The sequence below is a fragment of the Salmo salar genome, unplaced genomic scaffold (genome assembly GCF_905237065.1).
Source record: "Salmo salar unplaced genomic scaffold, Ssal_v3.1, whole genome shotgun sequence".
Classification (NCBI taxonomy): Eukaryota; Metazoa; Chordata; class Actinopteri; order Salmoniformes; family Salmonidae; genus Salmo; species Salmo salar.
In genome coordinates, this window is record NW_025549483.1 from 17,804 (window position 1) to 40,115 (window position 22,312).

General features: G+C 42.0%; 1 protein-coding gene across 1 annotated transcript; it reads left to right on the forward strand.

Moving 5' to 3' along the window:
- Positions 1–5,017: 5,017 nt before the first annotated feature.
- On the forward strand, positions 5,018–7,221 carry LOC123738289 (endonuclease domain-containing 1 protein-like). Its single transcript, XM_045713350.1, has 2 exons — positions 5,018–5,674; positions 6,498–7,221. The coding sequence occupies exons 1-2, from the start codon at positions 5,330–5,332 to the stop codon at positions 6,987–6,989; spliced, it is 837 nt and encodes a 278-aa protein (XP_045569306.1). The 5' UTR covers positions 5,018–5,329; the 3' UTR covers positions 6,990–7,221.
- The last annotated feature ends 15,091 nt before the right edge of the window (positions 7,222–22,312 follow it).

The window sequence follows — 22,312 nt, forward strand, 5'->3', positions numbered from 1 at the left end:
CCTCCCTGTCTCATCCTGTTCTACTCTCTCTGTTCCTCCCTGTCTCATCCTGTTCTACTCTCTCTGTTCCTCCCTGTCTCATCCTGTTCTACTCTCTCTGTTCCTCCCTGTCTCATCCTGTTCTACTCTCTCTCTGTTCCTCCCTGTCTCATCCTGTTCTACTCTCTCTGTTCCTCCCTGTTCTACTCTCTCTCTGTTCCTCCCTGTCTCATCCTATTCTACTCTCTCTGTTCCTCCCTGTCTCATCCTGTTCTACTCTCTCTCTGTTCCTCCCTGTCTCATCCTGTTCTACTCTCTCTGTTCCTCCCTGTCTCATCCTGTTCTACTCTCTCTCTGTTCCTCCCTGTCTCATCCTGTTCTACTCTCTCTCTCTGTTCCTCCCTGTCTCATCCTGTTCTACTCTCTCTCTCTGTTCCTCCCTGTCTCATCCTGTTCTACTCTCTCTGTTCCTCCCTTTCTCATCCTGGTCTACTCTCTCTCTGTTCCTCCCTGTCTCATCCTGGTCTACTCTCTCTCTGTTCCTCCCTGTCTCATCCTGTTCTACTCTCTCTCTCTGTTCCTCCCTGTCTCGTCCTGTTCTACTCTCTCTGTTCCTCACTGTCTCATCCTGTTCTACTCTCTCTCTCTGTTCCTCCCTGTCCATCCTGTTCTACTCTCTCTGTTCCTCCCTGTCCATCCTGTTCTACTCTCTCTGTTCCTCCCTGTCTCATCCTGTTCTACTCTCTCTTTCTCTGTTCCTCCCTGTCTCATCCTGTTCTACTTTCTCTGTTCCTCCCCGTCTAATCCTGTTCTACTCTCTCTGCTCCTCCCTTTCACATCCTGTTCTACTCTCTTTGTTCCTCCATGTCTCATCCTGTTCTACTCTCTCTGTTCCTCCATGTCTCATCCTGTTCTACTCTCTTTGTTCCTCCCTGTCTCATCCTGTTCTACTCTCTCTCTGTTCCTCCCTGTCTCATCCTGTTCTACTCTCTCTGTTCCTCCCTGTCTCATCCTGTTCTACTCTCTCTGTTCCTCCCTGTCTCATCCTGTTCTACTCTCTCTCTGTTCCTCCCTGTCTCATCCTGTTCTACTCTCTCTGTTCCTCCCTGTTCTACTCTCTCTCTGTTCCTCCCTGTCTCATCCTGTTCTACTCTCTCTGTTCCTCCCTGTCTAATCCTGTTCTACTCTCTCTGTTCCTCCCTGTCTAATCCTGTTCTACTCTCTCTGTTCCTCCCTGTCTAATCCTGTTCTACTCTCTCTGTTCCTCCCTGTCTCATCCTGTTCTACTCTCTCTGTTCCTCCCTGTCTCATCCTGTTCTACTCTCTCTCTCTCTGTTCCTCCCTGTCTCATCCTGTTCTACTCTCTCTGTTCCTCTCTGTCTCATCCTGTTCTACTCTCTCTCTCTGTTCCTCCCTGTCTCATCCTGTTCTACTCTCTCTGTTCCTCCCTGTCTCATCCTGTTCTACTCTCTCTGTTCCTCCCTGTCTCATCCTGTTCTACTCTCTCTCTGTTCCTCCCTGTCTCATCCTGTTCTACTCTCTCTCTGTTCCTCCCTGTCTCATCCTGTTCTACTCTCTCTTTCTCTGTTCCTCCCTGTCTCATCCTGTTCTACTCTCTCTGTTTCTCCCTGTCTAATCCTGTTCTACTCTCTCTGTTCCTCCCTTTCTCATCCTGTTCTACTCTCTCTGTTCCTCCATGTCTCATCCTGTTCTACTCTCTCTCTCTGTTCCTCCCTGTCTCATCCTGTTCTACTCTCTCTGTTCCTCCCTGTCCATCCTGTTCTACTCTCTCTGTTCCTCCCTGTCGAATCCTGTTCTACTCTCTCTGTTCCTCCGTGTCTAATCCTGTTCTACTCTCTCTGTTCCTCCCTGTCTAATCCTGTTCTACTCTCTCTCTCTGTTCCTCCCTGTCAAATCCTGTTCTACTCTCTCTCTCTGTTCCTCCCTGTCACATCCTGTTCTACTCTCTCTCTGTTCCTCCCTGTCTCATCCTATTCTACTCTCTCTGTTCCTCCCTGTCTAATCCTGTTCTACTCTCTCTCTGTTCCTCCCTGTCTCATCCTGTTCTACTCTCTCTCTCTCTTTTCCTCCCTGTCTCATCCTGTTCTACTCTCTCTCTGTTCCTTCCTGTCTCATCCAGTTCTACTCTCTCTCTGTTCCTTCCTGTCTCATCCTGTTCTACTCTCTCTCTGTTCCTTCCTGTCTCATCCTGTTCTACTCTCTCTCTGTTCCTCCCTGTCTCATCCTGTTCTACTCTCTCTGTTCCTCCCTGTCTCATCCTGTTCTACTCTCTCTCTCTGTTCCTCCCTGTCTCATCCTGTTCTACTCTCTCTGTTCCTCCCTGTCTAATCCTGTTCTACTCTCTCTCTCTGTTCCTCCCTGTCTCATCCTGTTCTACTCTCTCTGTTCCTCCCTGTCTCATCCTGTTCTACTCTCTCCGTTCCTCCCTGTCTCATCCTGTTCTACTCTCTCTGTTCCTCCCTGTCTCATCCTGTTCTACTCTCTCTCTGTTCCTCCCTGTCTCATCCTGTTCTACTCTCTCTGTTCCTCCCTGTCTCATCCTGTTCTACTCTCTCTGTTCCTCCCTGTCTCATCCTGTTCTACTCTCTCTGTTCCTCCCTGTCTCATCCTGTTCTACTCTCTCTCTCTGTTCCTCCCTGTCTCATCCTGTTCTACTCTCTCTGTTCCTCCCTGTCTCATCCTGTTCTACTCTCTCTCTGTTCCTCCCTGTCGCATCCTGTTCTACTCTCTCCGTTCCTCCCTGTCTCATCCTGTTCTACTCTCTCTGTTCCTCCCTGTCTCATCCTGTTCTACTCTCTCTCTCAGTTCCTCCCTGTCTCATCCTGTTCTACTCTCTCTGTTCCTCCCTGTCTCATCCTGTTCTACTCTCTCTGTTCCTCCCTGTCTCATCCTGTTCTACTCTCTCTCTCTCTCTCTGTTCCTCCCTATCTCATCCTGTTCTACTCTCTCTATGTTCCTCCCTGTCTCATCCTATTCTACTCTCTCTGTTCCTCCCTGTCTCATCCTGTTCTACTCTCTCTGTTCCTCCCTGTCTCATCCTGTCCTACTCTCTCTGTTCCTCCCTGTCTCATCCTGTTCTACTCTCTCTGTTCCTCCCTGTCTCATCCTGTCCTACTCTCTCTGTTCCTCCCTGTCTCATCCTGTTCTACTCTCTCTCTGTTCCTCCCTGTCTCATCCTGTTCTACTCTCTCTGTTCCTCCCTTTCTCATCCTGGTCTACTCTCTCTCTGTTCCTCCCTGTCTCATCCTGGTCTACTCTCTCTCTGTTCCTCCCTGTCTCATCCTGTTCTACTCTCTCTGTTCCTCCCTTTCTCATCCTGGTCTACTCTCTCTCTGTTCCTCCCTGTCTCATCCTGGTCTACTCTCTCTCTGTTCCTCCCTGTCTCGTCCTGTTCTACTCTCTCTCTGTTTCTCCCTGTCTCATCCTGTTCTACTCTCTCTCTGTTCCTCCCTGTCTCATCCTGTCCTACTCTCTCTGTTCCTCCCTGTCTCATCCTGTTCTACTCTCTCTCTGTTCCTCCCTGTCTCATCCTGTTCTACTCTCTCTGTTCCTCCCTGTCTCATCCTGTTCTACTCTCTCTGTTCCTCCCTTTCTCATCCTGGTCTACTCTCTCTCTGTTCCTCCCTGTCTCATCCTGTTCTACTCTCTCTGTTCCTCACTGTCTCATCCTGTTCTACTCTCTCTCTCTGTTCCTCCCTGTCTCATCCTGTTCTACTCTCTCTCTCTGTTCCTCCCTGTCTCATCCTGTTCTACTCTCTCTCTCTGTTCCTCCCTGTCTCATCCTGTTCTACTCTCTCTGTTCCTCCCTGTCCATCCTGTTCTACTCTCTCTGTTCCTCCCTGTCTCATCCTGTTCTACTCTCTCTGTTCCTCCCTGTCTCATCCTGTTCTACTCTCTCTCTCTGTTCCTCCCTGTCTCATCCTGTTCTACTCTCTCTGTTCCTCACTGTCTCATCCTGTTCTACTCTCTCTCTCTGTTCCTCCCTGTCTCATCCTGTTCTACTCTCTCTGTACCTCCCTGTCTCATCCTGTTCTACTCTCTCTCTCTGTTCCTCTGTATTGATTAATTTCTTTACAATCAAATGAGGAGAGACAAACTTATCACACATGTCAGAGTTCTAATTAATCTACATTTTTATTCAGGTATTATTAAGGGAGCAGGTCAATACAACACACATATAAAGTTAATTGATTGATTGCCCTGCGATAATGATGGCTGGTTGACTAATCACCCTCAGATAAGCCCCGAGATATAGCCCCTAAAGTTCCATCAGTTCCATGGAATAGGACTATAGTGACATCAGTTCTATGGAATAGGACTATAGTGACATCAGTTCTATGGAATAGAACTATAGTTACATCAGTTCTATGGAATAGGACTATAGTTACATCAGTTCTATGGAATAGGACTATAGTGACATCAGTTCCATGGAATAGAACTATAGTTACATCAGTTCTATGGAATAGGACTATAGTGACATCAGTTCTATGGAATAGGACTATAGTTACATCAGTTCTATGGAATAGGACTATAGTGACATCAGTTCCATGGAATAGGACTATAGTTACATCAGTTCTATGGAATAGGACTATAGTTACATCAGTTCTATGGAATAGGACTATAGTTACATCAGTTCTATGGAATAGGACTATAGTGACATCAGTTCTATGGAATAGAACTATAGTTACATCAGTTCTATGGAATAGGACTATAGTTACATCAGTTCTATGGAATAGGACTATAGTTACATCAGTTCTATGGAATAGGACTATAGTTACATCAGTTCTATGGAATAGGATGCTAAATTCAACCCTCCTCGACTATTGACACATGAATAAGGTAGATCAGTTCTATGGAATAGGACTATAGTTAAAGCAGTCGTCCATGGAATAGCTTCAGCAGTCTCCAGTCTACAACAGGTCTATGGAATAGGACTATAGTTATATCAGTTCCATGGAATCCGAGGATTTTAAGCAATTCAACAGTCTCCAGTATTGACCATGAAGGAGGAGTCTCTGAAATAACTATTTAAAGCAGTCTGTCCTGACTCAGCTCAGCAGTCTCCAGTCTACCAACTGGTCTCTGTAATAACTATTTAAAGCAGTCTGTCCTGACTTAGCTCAGCAGTCTCCAGTCTACCAACTGGTCTCTGTAATAACTATTTAAAGCAGTCTGTCCTGACTCAGCTCAGCAGTCTCCAGTCTACCAACTGGTCTCTGAAATAACTATTTAAAGCAGTCTGTCCTGACTCAGCTCAACAGTCTCCAGTCTACCAACTGGTCTCTGTAACTTCATCTTTGTCTCTGTGGTGTTCAGTCTTCAGGTGACGATGGGGGTATTGAATAATCTCTCTACTCTCCTCCTCCTCTCTCTCCTTCCTCCTGCTCTCTCTCATGTGGTGGACAGGTTCAATCCAGAGTGCAATGAGTTCTTCCTGGAGGAGACAACTCCAAACCTCCCAGGTATTTTGGTTGGTGGGACAGTCCACGACCAGAACCGCTACAAGCCGATCTGCCAGAAGTTTAAATACACGAAGAAAAAGGTTGTTTACGAGACCTACATGTTTGCAACTCTCTACGACACGACCAACATGATCCCTGTGTTCTCAGCCTACACCTTCACTGGGTTTGGATCGAGCGAGAAAAGACCAGATAAATGGATGATTGAACCTCAGGTAATTTAACCATATTTTCAAATCGACATTTAATGCCAAGGTAGAACAATAACCTTCAATAGACAATTACTACTGTCTGTTCTAGCAAGATTACATGTCTGTATCGTTCCTTAAAGGGATAGTTTCTAAAATAAAAACAGAAATACCTTATTTACATAAGTATTCAGACCCTGGTTTTGCTTTGTCATTATGGGGTATTGTGTGTAGATTGATGAGGGAAAAAACAATTGAATCAGTTTTAGAATAAGTCTGTAACGTAACAAAATGTGGAAAAGTAATTTGGTCTGAATACTTTCTGAATGAATGTACAGGTCCAATATACAGGTCTAATATACAGGTCTGATATACAGGTCAGGTCTAATATACAGGTCTAATATACAGGTCTAATATACAGGTCTGATATACAGGTCTAATATACAGGTCTGTTATACAGGTCTAATATACAGGTCTGATATACAGGTCTGTTATACAGGTCTAATATACAGGTCTGTTATACAGGTCTAATATACAGGTCTAATATACAGGTCTGTTATACAGGTCTAATATACAGGTCTGATATACAGGTCTGATATACAGGTCTAATATACAGGTCTGATATACAGGTCTAATATACAGGTCTGATATACAGGTCAGGTCTAATATACAGGTCTAATATACAGGTCTAATATACAGGTCTGATATACAGGTCTGATATACAGGTCTAATATACAGGTCGGGTCTAATATACAGGTCTATTATATATACAGGTCAGTGCCAGTAGCGTTATATCAGACCTGTATACAGTATAACTGCATTGAATGAATGATGAATACTGTTCTTACAGCTGGATGGAGGAGTAGAACCAGTTATGAGTCTGGAGGATCCAGGAGTCATTTATACACACCAGGCTGTCAATCAAGATTATGATATAGATGGTAACAACAAGAAGGTGAACAAAGGTCACATGTTTCCAAAAGTTTTCGCTCACCAACCTGTTAATCAGGACTCCACCTTTACCCTGACAAACGCTGTTCCTCAAGTAAAGACATTTAATGAAGGTAGCTGGAGAACGATGGAGCTTGAGGTTAAAAAGGATCTGAAGCAGTGTCTAGATAATACTGGTAAACCCAAGGCCTATTTGGTGACTGGAGCAGTTCCCAGTAAGAGCAACACACTGAACAACAGAGTGAACATCCCAGATCTCATGTGGACAGCCTACTGCTGTTACAACAACAAGAAAAAGTGGATGGCTAAAGCATACTGGGGGTGGAACCAAGAGGAACTGATCAAAAAGTTTTGGAACCCCATACCTTGGCAGAGCTGTATAAAATGTTGAAGGATCACTACCAAGATGGTGGTGATGTCCAGGTGTTCCCAGAGCATCCATGTCCATTGGAGTCATTCTCAGAATGAGAGAGAGAAGAGCAGAGAGAGGGAGGTAGGAAGGGGGATGTTAGCGGGAAAATGTTAATGGTATGTGATGAGGATTGTAAATGTCTCACGTTGTACGTGTTACAGAAGAGTCCCAGAGTTTAGTCCAGTGGAATCACAGACTACAATAAAGTACATTCCCCATGGAAGACCAGGGTTCAAGCCCAGAGTCAAATCTTTCTATTCTATCCTACCTTCTACTTTCACTGCTATGTCTGTATATCACATGAAAGGGAATAGAGTTCTGTAGAAAATAAAGTTTAATTAATTGATGATATAAAGACATTACTGTTGTTAATACATAGTCCAACATTATGTCAGGTTCTGACTACCATGTAACTGTTACCATGGAGATACTATTATATGTTCTGAATGTAATTCTATCACTGTTACCATAGAGATACTATTATATGTTCTGAATGTAATTCTATCACTGTTACCATAGAGATACTATTATATGTTCTGAATGTAATTCTATCACTGTTACCATAGAGATACTATTATATGTTCTGAATGTAATTCTATCACTGTTACCATAGAGATAATATTATATGTTCTGAATGTAATTCTATCACTGTTACCATAGAGATACTATTATATGTTCTGAATGTAATTCTATCACTGTTACCATAGAGATACTATTATATGTTCTGAATGTAATTCTATCACTGTTACCATAGAGATACTATTATATGTTCTGAATGTAATTCTATCACTGTTACCATGGAGATACTATTATATGTTCTGAATGTAATTCTATCACTGTTACCATGGAGATAATATTATATGTTCTGAATGTAATTCTATCACTGTATGTATCCATCTTCTTCCCATCTGAAGGAATAAACATCTATAATGAATGAAGCCTGTGAGAGTCTGGTGTTTTGTTCTCATAGTAATTAAATGTAGCCAAGTGTCTCCAAAATGTTCCAATTCAACATTAGACCACGTTATTTGAGCTAAAAAAATTAATGATTGAAGGCACTATTTTAGTTGTCAGATATTCATTCAAACTTTGACATAACTATGTGCCCAACCAGCTATGGTCCAAGATACCAGCTAGCTACCATGTCTCTAAACATACCTGGAGCTGGTCAAGAAGCTACCATGTCTCAAAACATACCTGGAGCTGGTCAAGAAGCTACCATGTCTATAAACATACCTGGAGCTGGTCATGAAGCTACCATGTCTCTAAACATACCTGGAGCTGGTCAAGAAGCTACCATGTCTCAAATCATACCTGGAGCTGGTCAAGAAGGATTTACAAACATTGTTCTGGAATCATCAAAATCCAGGCTTCATCACATCCGTCCGTGATTGGGTGTCCCATAGGGTGGCGCACAATTGGCCCATCATCGTCCAGGTTTGGCCGGGGTAGGCCGTCATTTTAAATAATAATTTGTTCTTAACTGCTTGTCTAGTTAAATACATTTTCAAGCAGTGTTCTCCAATCACCTCACCAGCAGGTGTCAGTCTTGTTCCAGTTTTCAAACCTCCACTCCATGAGCTCTGAACAGGAAAGGTTTTGGATTGATTGATTGATTAATTGATTGATAAATATATTATATATATTTTCATCATCTGTGTTTTTAGATCTATTATCCAAATAATTGATAATTAGCATATTTGCATTCAGTTACGATAAACAAGCAGACTAAAAACAGATTGTGAGACTTTACATCCCACATTCAGCCACACTTGAACCAGGAAATGTCCCCCTTTTGTCCAAGTCCACAAACAATAAATACTATTATTTCTCATCAAAATGTCACTGGATGAACTGCTTTAAAAAATATTACAAAATGTTTCCCTGCATTCAGTGGAAGGCAACTAAAGACACACCTGATGCTGAGGTCAGAGAGACAGGCTGACCTGACGCTGAGGTAAGAGAGACAGACTGACCTGACGCTGAGGTAAGAGAGACAGACTGACCTGACGCTGAGGTCAGAGAGACAGACTGACCTGACGCTGAGGTAAGAGAGACAGACTGACCTGACACTGAGGTAAGAGAGACAGACTGACCTGACGCTGAGGTAAGAGAGACAGACTGACCTGACGCTGAGGTAAGAGAGGCAGACTGACCTGACGCTGAGGTAAGAGAGACAGACTGACCTGACGCTGAGGTAAGAGAGACAGACTGACCTGACGCTGAGGTAAGAGAGACAGACTGACCTGACGCTGAGGTAAGAGAGACAGACTGACCTGACGCTGAGGTAAGAGAGACAGACTGACCTGACGCTGAGGTAAGAGAGACAGACTGACCTGACGCTGAGGTCAGAGAGACAGACTGACCTGACGCTGAGGTAAGAGAGACAGACTGACCTGACGCTGAGGTAAGAGAGACAGACTGACCTGACGCTGAGGTCAGAGAGACAGACTGACCTGACGCTGAGGTAAGAGAGACAGACTGACCTGACGCTGAGGTAAGAGAGACAGACTGACCTGACGCTGAGGTAAGAGAGACAGACTGACCTGACGCTGAGGTAAGAGAGACAGACTGACCTGACGCTGAGGTCAGAGAGACAGACTGACCTGACGCTGAAGTAAGAGAGACAGACTGACCTGACGCTGAGGTTAGAGAGACAGACTGACCTGACGCTGAGGTTATAGAGACAGACTGACCTGACGCTGAAGTAAGAGAGACAGACTGACCTGACACTGAGGTAAGAGAGACAGACTGACCTGACGCTGAGGTAAGAGAGACAGACTGACCTGACGCTGAAGTAAGAGAGACAGACTGACCTGACGCTGAGGTAAGAGAGGCAGACTGACCTGACGCTGAGGTAAGAGAGACAGACTGTCCTGACGCTGAGGTAAGATAGACAGACTGACCTGACACTGAGGTAAGAGAGACAGACTGACCTGACGCTGAGGTTAGAGAGACAGACTGACCTGACGCTGAGGTAAGAGAGACAGACTGACCTGACGCTGAGGTAAGAGAGGCAGACTGACCTGACGCTGAGGTAAGAGAGACAGACTGACCTGACGCTGAGGTAAGAGAGACAGACTGACCTGACGCTGAGGTAAGAGAGACAGACTGACCTGACGCTGAGGTTAGAGAGACAGACTGACCTGACGCTGAGGTAAGAGAGACAGACTGACCTGACGCTGAGGTAAGAGAGACAGACTGACCTGACGCTGAGGTTAGAGAGACAGACTGACCTGACGCTGAGGTTAGAGAGACAGACTGACCTGACGCTGAGGTAAGAGAGACAGACTGACCTGACGCTGAGGTAAGAGAGACAGACTGACCTTGGGGGATGAAAGAAGAACCAATGTTGGAAAAAGCTGATGCTTTTCCACAAGTGATTTCAGTAATACTCTGAAATGAACAGCCCCTTCCATTTTACTTCCGGGTCGTGTCCCCAAATCTTTTGAAATGGCTTGACGTTTATGTCATAACATTTGTGAAAACACGGTCATTTACAATATATATATATATATATATATATATATATAATATGTTTTGGGTGAATTTACCTCTGCCTGGATTCCTTTTATGGATTATTTGGCTTGAAGACCATTGTGATGCGTTTTTGCCAATTGAAGACTATTCAGAAAGACCACAAAATACTACAATGCTACTTCCTGGAAAATGACGTGTCACTTTAGTAGTGTTAAGAAAAAAACTTGGATGAGTAGGAGAGAGAGAGAGAGGCAGAGAGATAGAGAGAGAGACAGAGAGAGAGAGAGGCAGACATAGATAGAGAGAGAGACACAGAGAGAGAGACAGAGAGAGAGAGAGGCAGAGATAGATAGAGAGATGGAGGCAGAGAGGGAGGCAAACAGAGATGCAGAGAGAGAGAGTCAGAGATTGAGAGACAGACAGAGAGATAGAGACAGACAGAGAGACAGAGAGAGGCAGAGGTAGATAGAGAGATAGACAGACAGAGAGAGAGAGACAGACAGAGAGGTAGAGAGAGAGAGAGACAGAGAGAGGCAGAGGTAGATAGAGAGATAGATAGAGGCAGAGAGAGAGAGAAAGAGGCAGAGATAGATATGCCATATATTCATTTGAGACAGTTTCACACAACAAGAAAATAATCCTGCAGCAACAGGAAATTGTAATTGTTATGTTGTTTATAATTAACAGGGACTTATGTAGTGGGGAGAGAAGGGTGTGGTTCATAGTTTACAACCAATGTCTGTTCACTTGGGCGGGGCCACTGAGTGAACAGGGTTTACCTTATCTCTCATTTAGAAGCTAAAATTACAATTCATCTTTTCACAAAAAGTTTCATATTTAAACATTTAAATTGCACAACAATTCCATGTGAATCTGATAACTAGAATGTGTAGACTTTCCCAGATACAGTTTATGAGAGAGAGAGGGAGGCAGAGAGAGAGAAAACGTCATATATTCATATGAGCCAGTTTCACACAGCAAGAAAATGATCCTGCAGCAACAGGAAATTGTAATTGTTATGTTGTTTATAATTAATGGACATTTTTTGTAGGGGTTTTTAAAAAATTGTTAGGTCCAAAAAAGTCTGACATTTTTAAAGAAGAAAATACAAACTTTAGAAGCCATTTTAACCTGGAATACATTACAAATTAGCATTTCATTCTGTGCAGGAAAATTCCTACAACAACAAGACGATCAAATTAAGATACGGCTCCTGTAGGTTTCACAGCAGTATTTCGTTCCAAACAGGTTTTTCAGTTTTTGCAGCAAACAAAAAGAAAATACCCTTTTACAATGAACAAAATACAGCAAATATCATATCTGGTGTCAGAGATATGATGCAAAACGTACGTTCAGAGTGTCAAGATCCAGACGGGTTTGAGCGCTATCAGGAGAACCTTCCTTGGGAACCTAAATCTAGACAGATACACAGACAGAATGACAGACAGACAGATACACAGACAGAATGACAGACAGACAGATACACAGACAGAATGACAGACAGACAGATACACAGACAGAATGACAGACAGACAGACAGACAGACAGACAGACAGACAGACAGACAGACAGACAGACAGACAGACAGACAGACAGACAGACAGAATGACAGACAGACAGATACACAGACAGAATGACAGACAGACAGATACACAGACAGACAGACAGACAGACAGACAGACAGACAGACAGACAGACAGACAGACAGACAGACAGACAGACAGACAGATACACAGACAGACAGACAGAAAGACAGATACACAGACAGACAGACAGACAGACAGACAGACAGACAGACAGACAGACAGACAGACAGACAGACAGACAGACAGACAGACAGACAGACAGACAGATACACAGACAGAATGACAGACAGACAGACAGAATGACAGACAGACAGATACACAGACAGAATGACAGACAGACAGATACACAGACAGAATGACAGACAGACACATACACAGACAGAATGACAGACAGACACATACACAGACAGACAGACAGACAGACAGACAGATACACAGACAGAATGACAGACAGACAGATACACAGACAGAATGACAGACAGACAGATACACAGACAGAATGACAGACAGACAGATACACAGACAGAATGACAGACAGACAGACAGATACACAGACAGAATGACAGACAGACAGATACACAGACCGAGTGGTGAAGTTCAGTGACGTTGAAGATTGTGAGAAGTTCTTCATGGATAAGTTAACTCTTAGTACTCTGGGTATTTTGGATGGTGGGACAGTCCAGAACCAGAACCGCTACAAGCTGATTTGCCAGTTGTTCAACAACATCTACAGGTTTTGCAACTCTCTACGACACGACCAACAGGATCCCTGTGTTCTCAGCCTACACCTTCACTGGGGATGGGGAAAGAGACCACCCTTATTTGTATTTGTTTACTGCTGTATATATACACTCTGGCCAGTTTATTAGGTACACCTATTGTGGGAGTTAATGTAAAGAAGCTAGATGCAGCTGCTATGCTGAAGAAACATAATTGAATAGCAGGAAGTAAGGACAATGAGTACATTGACCGGATAGAGAGCTAGGGGGCTACTAGGGGCAGCTGATATGCTGAGCCACTAATGTAAACAATGAGTACATTGGCCGGATAGAGAGGTGGGGGAATGCAGTACAATTGCCATCTCTGAGTAGGATGTCATGACAGAGATTGCATTAGCTGAGAACATAATAACATTTCCGCCTTCTAACATACTATTGTCAGGAGGAAACAGGAGAAGAATGGTGGCAAATTGACTGACATGTGAACCATATACAATAAATGTATTTTTGTTGTATAAGCTAGGGGGTTCTACCACCATTGTAATCCAAACCGGAACAGATGTGTGCGTCATCAGGCGTTAACAAGCAAGAACTGATATGGAGAGATAATGGTGAAGAACGGTCTAGGGAAGCTATTTTCATATAGAGGGAGGGGACTTTATACGTTATGCAAAGACAGAATCCTATAAAGATAGGACTCTGTAATATGAGAATTTAGTCTTTTTCATGAAGGGCTCGGCTCTGTTGCGTGTGTAATAGGGTCCTTCCATGGAAGGGCTCGGCTTTGCTACTCTGTATTAAAGTCTATATTGAATTCACAAGTTCTCGTCAGAGTGTTATATTTTTGAAGCAATATTCCACGACATACATGCCGAGCTTGCCAGGAGATCGAAGGGACCTCGGACAGTGTCGTTCTTGGCTGGTGACAGTTTCTCTGGACAATCTCACAAACGGGTGACCGCCCAACTATATACAGGTAAGCTTGTTCTTACGCAGTTGAAATGTTTGTGTAGATTGCTTCAGGGATTTTAGAAACTGCATGCATGCATGAATTTTGGGGGTTGTTAAATGTGATTATATGTATGAATTTGTGGGGACTAAATGTGTGGTGAGCGGTAGGCCTGGCCTGGTATGGGGCTGCTGCTGCCTGCCCATATGGTCAAAACAAATAAATAAGTAGATAGAAAATCCTGTCATAACGCTTCGATAAATTAGTACAAGGACTGCATGGACAGGTTGCTTATGAATACAGTTCTAAGAGAGTAGAGGTCTGCATAAATAAGTAGGTAGAAAGCCCACGAGACCGCTTTTAAAATTAGAAAAAGGGTCGGCCTGGGTGAATAGTTAGGGAGCAGGAAAACGTCGACCCGATTAGGTGAGGTTCAACTGCAAAACAGATCCTGCAGATAAAACGCTCCGTCTAGCTAACGGAGTCAGTAAATCAGTAGGCCACACCTCGTTGCTGCTCTGAGGAACAGAGTATAGCAGGGAGGGGTGAGTGAGATATGAAGGAAGACTGACCCGTTTAGGCAGAATTTCCGTCAAATTGTGTTTGAACGTAAATAGGATAGGAAGGGAAACTGACCCGATTAGGTAGGACTTCCGTCAACTGCCCGGGGTCCTCCACAGCAACCCGCCCAAGCCCCCACCATTTCTCCTTCACCCATATCCAGATAGCTGATGTTCTGAAAGAGCTGCAAAATCTGGACCCCTACAAATCAGCCGGGCTAGACAATCTGGACCCGCTTTCTAAAATTATCTGCTGAAATTGTTGCAACCCCTATTAGTAGCCTGTTCAACCTCTCTTTCGTATCGTCTGAGATTCCCTCTTCAAAGGTGGAGACACTCTAGACCCAAACTGCTACAGACCTATATCTATCCTACCCTGCATCTCTAAAGTCTTCGAAAGCCAAGTTAACAAACAGATTACCGACCATTTTGAATCACACCGTACCTTCTCCACTTTGCAATCTGGTTTCAGAGCCGGTCATGGGTGCACCTCAGCCTCACTCAAAGTCCTTAATGATATCATAACCGCCATCGATAAGAGACATTACTGTGCAGCTTTATTCATCGACCTGACCAAGGCTTTCGACTCTGTCAATCACTACATTCTTATTGGCAGACTCAACAGCCTTGGTTTCTCAAATTACTGCCTCGCCTGGTTCACCAACTACTTCTCTGATAGAGTTCAATGTGTCAAATCGGAGGGCCTGTTGTCCGGATCTCTGGCAGTCTCTATGGGGGTGCCACAGGGTTCAATTCTTGGGCCGACTCTTTTCTCTGTATACATCAATGATGTCGCTCTCGCTGCTGGTGAGTCTCTGATCCACCTCTACGCAGACGACACCATTCTGTATACTTCTGGCCCTTCTTTGGACACTGTGTTAACTAACCTCCAGACGAGCTTCAATGCCATACAACTCTCCTTCCGTGGCCTCCAACTGCTCTTAAACGCAAATAAAACAAAATGCATGATATTCAACCGATCATTGCCCGCACCTGCCTGCACATCCAGCATCACTACTCTGGATGGCTCTGACTTAGAATACGTGGACAACTACAAATACCTGGGTGTCTGGCTAGACTGTAAACTCTCCTTCCAGACTCACATTAAACATCTCCAATCCAAAATTAAAACTAGAATCGGCTTCCTATTTCGCAACAAAGCATCCTTCACTCATGCCGCCAAACATACCCTCGTAAAACTGACCATCCTACCGATCCTCGACTTCGGCGATGTCATCTATAAAATAGCCTCCAACACTCTACTCAACAAACTGGATGCAGTCTATCACAGTGCCATCCGTTTTGTCACCAAAGCCCCATACACTACCCACCACTGCGACCTGTACGCTCTCGTTGGCTGGCCCTCACTTCATACTCGTCGCCAAACCCACTGGCTACAGGTTATCTACAAGTCTCTGCTAGGTAAAGCCCCGCCTTATCTCAGCTCGCTGGTCACCATAGCAGCACCCACTCGTAGCACGCGCTCCAGCAGGTACATCTCACTGGTCACCCCCAAAGCCAATTCTTCCTTTGGTCGCCTTTCCTTCCAGTTCTCTGCTGCCAATGACTGGAATGAACTGCAAAAATCTCTGAAGCTTGAGATTCCCATCTCCCTCACTAGCTTTAAGCACCAGCTGTCAGAGAAGCTCACAGATCACTGCACCTGTTCATAGCCCATCTGTATACAGCCCATCTATCTACCTCATCCCCATACTGTATTTATTTATTTATTCTGCTCCTGTTGCACCCCAGTATCTCTACTTGCACATTCATCTTTTGCACATCTACCATTCCAGTGTTTAATTGCTATATTGTAATTACTTTGCCACCATGGCCTATTTATTGCCTTAATTCCCTTATTTTACCTAAATTGCACTCACTGTATATAGACTTTTAGTTTTCTTTTTTTCCTACTGTATTATTGACTGTATGTTTTGTTCATTCCACGTGTAACTCTGTGTTGTATGTGTCTAACTGCTATGCTTTATCTTGACCAGGTCGCAGTTGCACATGAGAACTTGTTCTCAACTAGCCTACCTGGTTAAATAAAGGTTAAATAAAATAAAATAAAAACCTGAATAAATAAAAGCTTCTCTGTGTCTGCGGAAGTGAATCAGAGAAGCTAAAGACTGCAGTTAAATATACTATATACTGGTGTGTGTGTGTGCCAACTAGTCAAGGGGAAGGAATGCCAAACCTCTCTGTGACATAGAGAAGGGTGTGTCTAGAGTGGAATAAGAAATGAAGTCATCTGTAGTGTTCAGTAATACAGTTGCAGACAGTATAGAGTGGGCTTTAATTAATCGGAGGTATTAAGTGCTGTGACTAATGAATTATTATCTGAGAGAATGAGTAGCCCCTACCTTGGAGAAGAGTTAATAAAAGGTGTGTATTATAGACGGGAGTGTTTAGGGAATAATAAATAGTGGCATGATGACAAACGGACTGTTTTCTCCCTGGAATATGGAGATCGCGGAATTTAATAAAGCCATGGAGTCGCTGAAAGAAGCGCACATTCATTCTACCAATTCGGTTTGAATGTGAAAGAGCAAACTAGATAATGTAGGGCAACATTACCCGGTAAACTGGATAAATAAAATACAATAAAATAAAAAATTCAGGGAGGCAGGTATGAATTGAAACAATCACATAAAACCAGAATAAGAAGCTCAACTTACCAGCGTTTTGAAATCAGCATTCTATCATCAGAAAATACATGACGATGGGGGCCAGATGTGACTCTGCTCGCCTCGCAGACGTGCGAGGGGAGAGTAGAGCCATAAAATATCAAAGCGTAAGGTGATAGCTCCCTGGTTCAGAAATGAGACTATTAAATATGAGAAGAATGTGTGTAAGGAGACGCTGGAACCTAGTGCAGTAGCAGGAAATGCAGCTATACGAGAGTTTGCATCTTTTTCAAAAGAGCAACAACTAATCGTTTTGAGGTTAGTAAGAATGAAACTTTCACAAAGCGGTGTCTCTGTTCGATCAATGAGTGATTCATAGAGATTACAGTTTCTATGTGATGGAAGACGTATTAGATCACGTTTTACCTAACTGTTATTAGAGCACCGATGGGATTTACAAATAGTCCCACTTGGTATCATTTAGCATTGAAACAATAGTTTCTGTGGTGATAAAATACGAGGATGATTTGTTATTGGCGTCAAACGACGGAAAATAAACTTATATGAGAGATCACCACCTTAGTAAATGAATTGGAGGAACAGGCAAAGCAAAATGTAACATGTTTGAGGTTTTCCATTTCTGAGGGCAAGACAGAACACGGGTTCGGGTAGAAACTGTGCGTTCTGAGGCTAAACTCTCCGCTCATATCAGGAAAACCTAAGGGCTTTTCAATATTGTTAGACATTGTATACCGTCATTCTCTGAAACTGCTAAAACACTTGTAGAATGGAATCAAGAGTGTGAGGAAATGTTTGTCGAGTTAAATAAGTAGTTGGGTTAAATTAAACTTTTAAAATGTTTTAGTTAGTTTATGAACATGGTGGTGGATGGAAACAAACATTTAATGATTGGAGTAAGGATAGTGGAAATATAATTGTGATGTTCAGTATATAAGTAATACTATTGGCTTGCTGATTAAAAGGTAACATTGTGAATACTAACGAAATGTACACTTTCTTTTCCAGAAGGGGTTTTCATTTTCTCTTATCGGAAATGTCCTTGGAGACTGCGATACTGGGGAAAGCAGTTAGTGATAGTCGGCTGTTTTAAGAGTAAAAGTATCTGGATTAGGCTAATAAAAGAGTCCAGTTCCTGTGTTCCTGTGTTCTTGACCTACCAGCAAGTACACACCATATACCTGGAAAGAATATGCGTTAGTGGATTTATTTATAGAAGGGATAGAGTAAAATGGGGTGCTTGGTAATGTTGTTCAGGCTATTTTGGTGGGATGTCAAAAGCACTAGTATGGATATACCAGAGTGCAGAGTAATGGATTAGTTTACAAATGTCTGATTGAATATTGCCGGTGTCAGTAAACGTCAGGGAAGAAACATAATTAGAATTATTGCAAGCAGCACAGTTAAACGTTAGCTTGGGTGTTTGACTGCCACATGGGAAAAATAGTAGGAAGTAATGATTCAGAAGTTTGGTTCAACCCTGTTCATTACAACATATTTGGGGTTTTGAGAACCATGTGACTCAAGAGAAAGGTAGTCTTTGTTTCGGTATTCAAAATAAATGTATTGAAGAGACATACGAATTGGCTGATGTATTTTCTACATTTGGTGCTTTACAGGTTAATCTTAAACTAATGGATGTTTAATGAGTGTTGACAGTATGTGAATGGTAATATATTATTCATGTCTCTATAGAACTCTAATGATGCGATATTTTAGTGAATTGAAAAACTAAGGTTTCAATACAAGGATATATGATGAAATACATTGAGCCTTGAGATTGTAAAAATAAAAAGAATAAAATAATTTGCGGTTGGAAGCAAACAAGCAACTAGTGCGATGTTTCAAATAAAGGTATGAATAAACATGACTATTGTTTGGTTTTATAGTTAGAATAAACTAGTAAATTTGAGCAGGAAAGTTATGTATTCTGGACATTGTAATCTGTTTCCATTATGGGGTACAGTGTCTAGTAATACAATAGAATGAATTACGTCTTGACTAACAAGATGATAAGACAACATTAACTTTTTGAAGGTTCTACAGTGGTTAACCAATAGTTTTGTATTATACTAAACTAATGACACAGGTTGAAATGAGAAGATTACTGGAAAGGGCCTCTGGGATTTCATTTGGATGGACCTTTTTCAATTCAGTTTTAAACTGGGTATACAGGAAGATGGAAATGTTTTGAAATATGTGTAAATGGTTTCTGAAGGACAGGGACCGAGAAGAGAAAGGAACAATTTAATGGTGTCAAATGCCCTGAATCCTAAACATTTCCCGTGAAGACTGATTAACTTCACTAGAAATTATTGGAACAGGTGGGTGACTAAGAAACACCAGTCTCTATTCAGAGTGTACAATTACTTTGAAATTGTATTATTTCCATATGAAAATTATGAAGAGTTGTAATCTTAAATTGACTAGTTACTCAAATAATTGTATTTTTGATTTAACATGTTGTTGAATCATGTGAGGGGAATTATCAGTTCCATTGGGTTATGGTCTTTGGGTAAATATACACATGTGCTTTGTTCAGTCTGCATATAGAAGGGAAATATATGTTATTCTGTTTTGGGGTTGGACAATTTATAAATGTTTTAGATATGATTTGGATATAGAACTGTTTAGATTTACTAGGCCTAGGGAAGCTCTGGACAATTTATAAATGTTTTAGATATGATTTGGATATAGAACTGTTTAGATTTACTAGGCCTAGGGAAGCTCTGGAAACTAATCCTGAGACATGGAGGATGACATAACTTACAGAAGATTTAAGGTTTTTGTTTCTTTTGTGTTATTATGTCATTAGAATGTTCATTTTAAGTTGTATTGATATAATTAATTGCATAAAAGGTTTAGTCTGTTTTGCGATAACACCCAAAGATGAAGAAGAAAGCAGACCAACATAACATGGGCATAGAACGAAACGGATGGTCGTTTTCCCCAGGTTTAGTTACATTATGAGTAGTGGTTTAGTTACATTATGAGTAGTGGTTTAGTTACATTATGAGTAGTGGTTTAGTTACATTATGAGTAGTGGTTTAGTTACATTATGAGTAGTGGTTTAGTTACATTATGAGTAGTGGTTTAGTTACATTATGAGTAGTGGTTTAGTTACATTGTGAGTAGTGGTTTAGTTACATTATGAGTAGTGGTTTAGTTACATTATGAGTAGTGGTTTAGTTACATTATGAGTAGTGGTTTAGTTACATTGTGAGTAGTGGTTTAGTTACATTATGAGTAGTGGTTTAGTTACATTATGAGTAGTGGTTTAGTCACATTATGAGTAGTGGTTTAGTTACATTATGAGTAGTGGTTTAGTTACATTATGAGTAGTGGTTTAGTTACATTATGAGTAGTGGTTTAGTTACATTGTGAGTAGTGGTTTAGTTACATTATGAGTAGTGGTTTAGTTACATTATGAGTAGTGGTTTAGTTACATTATGAGTAGTGGTTTAGTTACATTATGAGTAGTGGTTTAGTTACATTATGAGTAGTGGTTTAGTTACATTGTGAGTCGTGGTGATTTGTTAAAAATATGTAGTTATTATAATTTATTTTTCTCTTTTCTTGTCTGGTCAATTTCTTTTTGTTTTAAGGAACATAAGTGTGTTTATTGTTCCTGAGGAGTGAATGTTATAAATTGACAAAAATGGATTTGAGAATGTTTTAGTATGTATCAAACTATGAAAGGAAGTTAGAAGTAGTAAATCATGTGTAATGGATTAGGAACCATGTGACTGCATTGGGGATCTGAGGGGCTCATAAATGAAGGTTATGGTAGTAGAGGGGTGTTATGGATTAGGAACCATGTGACTGCATTGGGGATCTGAGGGGGCTCATAAATGAAGGTTATGGTAGTAGAGGGGTGTTATGGATTAGGAACCATGTGACTGCATTGGGGATCTGAAGGGCTCATAAATGAAGGTTATGGTAGTAGAGGGCTGTTATTTCTAGAGACTATGTATATTATTAGAGGAAGATAACTCACAGAAGAGAAAGGACAGCTGGCTGTGTAAAATATAGGGATGTACAATATAGGGACAATTCTGAGTAAATTGAACATTACACATACCTAGATTATGGTAAGAGTAAAAGTGATAGTGGTGACATTTAACACTATGGTAAAAGTTTAAGAGAGTTATGACTTGGATTTTTAAGAGGTTGGATATTCTTCCAACTGGAAGACACTTGACTGATTACATGTATTTCTTACAGCAGTTGCTGTAGGGACCATCATTTGCCTATCATTAGGTATAGGTATATCTGTGGTAAAAGGAGAGGTGTTTGAAACAGAATGTTTAAATAGGGCTGTTATTTAAGAAGTAGTGATCTTGACATGAGAAGAAAGTTTGTTGTCAGGAAATAACCCATGTGTTAGTGTGTATGTCCTCAGGAGAAAAGCAGCACATAAGAAGCCAGAAATAACCAAGGGCATGGGCTGAATTCTGGAGATTGAGTGTACATCAAGATACACCAGGCTGGGGGTTTACTTCTTACAGCACCTGCAGTGGTAAAGATCGTCATGTCTCTCTTCGGTGGGCGCATAATTCTCACAAGGAGTAAGGTCCAGCTGAATAATGGGTGAGCTTGAAAACACCATGACAGAGGACGTGGAGAAAGAGAGACTAGATTCCACTGTAGACATACAGTTGTTGGGTTTGGGAGCTACTTGTTCTATTGGTTAATGCATCATGTGAAAGAGGATAGATGTTAGGGTAATTGTGCTCTAAACAACATGTTGAAGGCATTAATGTGAAAGCATATACAGTGATGAATTACTTCAAGAAGATATAATGTTGATTAGGAATATACACATGCCTATCAGTTGAAATGGAGCAGATGGGAAACAAAGTGAAAATGACATGATTTGGGAACACCTCTCAGATCCTGGGGCCGAAAGGGGAAGACTGGGTGGAAGCATGAGGAAGCTTTTTAAGGCTTTTATTTTTGTGGATTCCAGCAGAAAGTATCCTGGAGACATAGAGTCAGGTGAAGAGACAGTGGGAATTGTCATGGTCTCAGATTTCGGTTTTCATGAATGTATTTATGCATGACATATCACATTGTCAATACTGTTGTGTTTTTGTTTTTCACTTTCCAAGTCTTATGCTTAGGAACCAGAAGGAGAGGGGTCGCCAGCTTCAGCTGGAATGTTAGTGTTGTGTGATGAGTGATGGAAATAAGTGGATGTATGGTGTGATCATAAAACAGAGGCCATAAGTCTCTAAGTTTGAATGCCTCACAGAAAGAAGGCAGAAACCTGAACCAGGACCAGAGGTTCCACGTCTGGTGATCCAAGGTGACCAGGTCCAAGTGTTCCGGAAGAAAGGAATGAGCCAAGGAGGGAGGGTCCC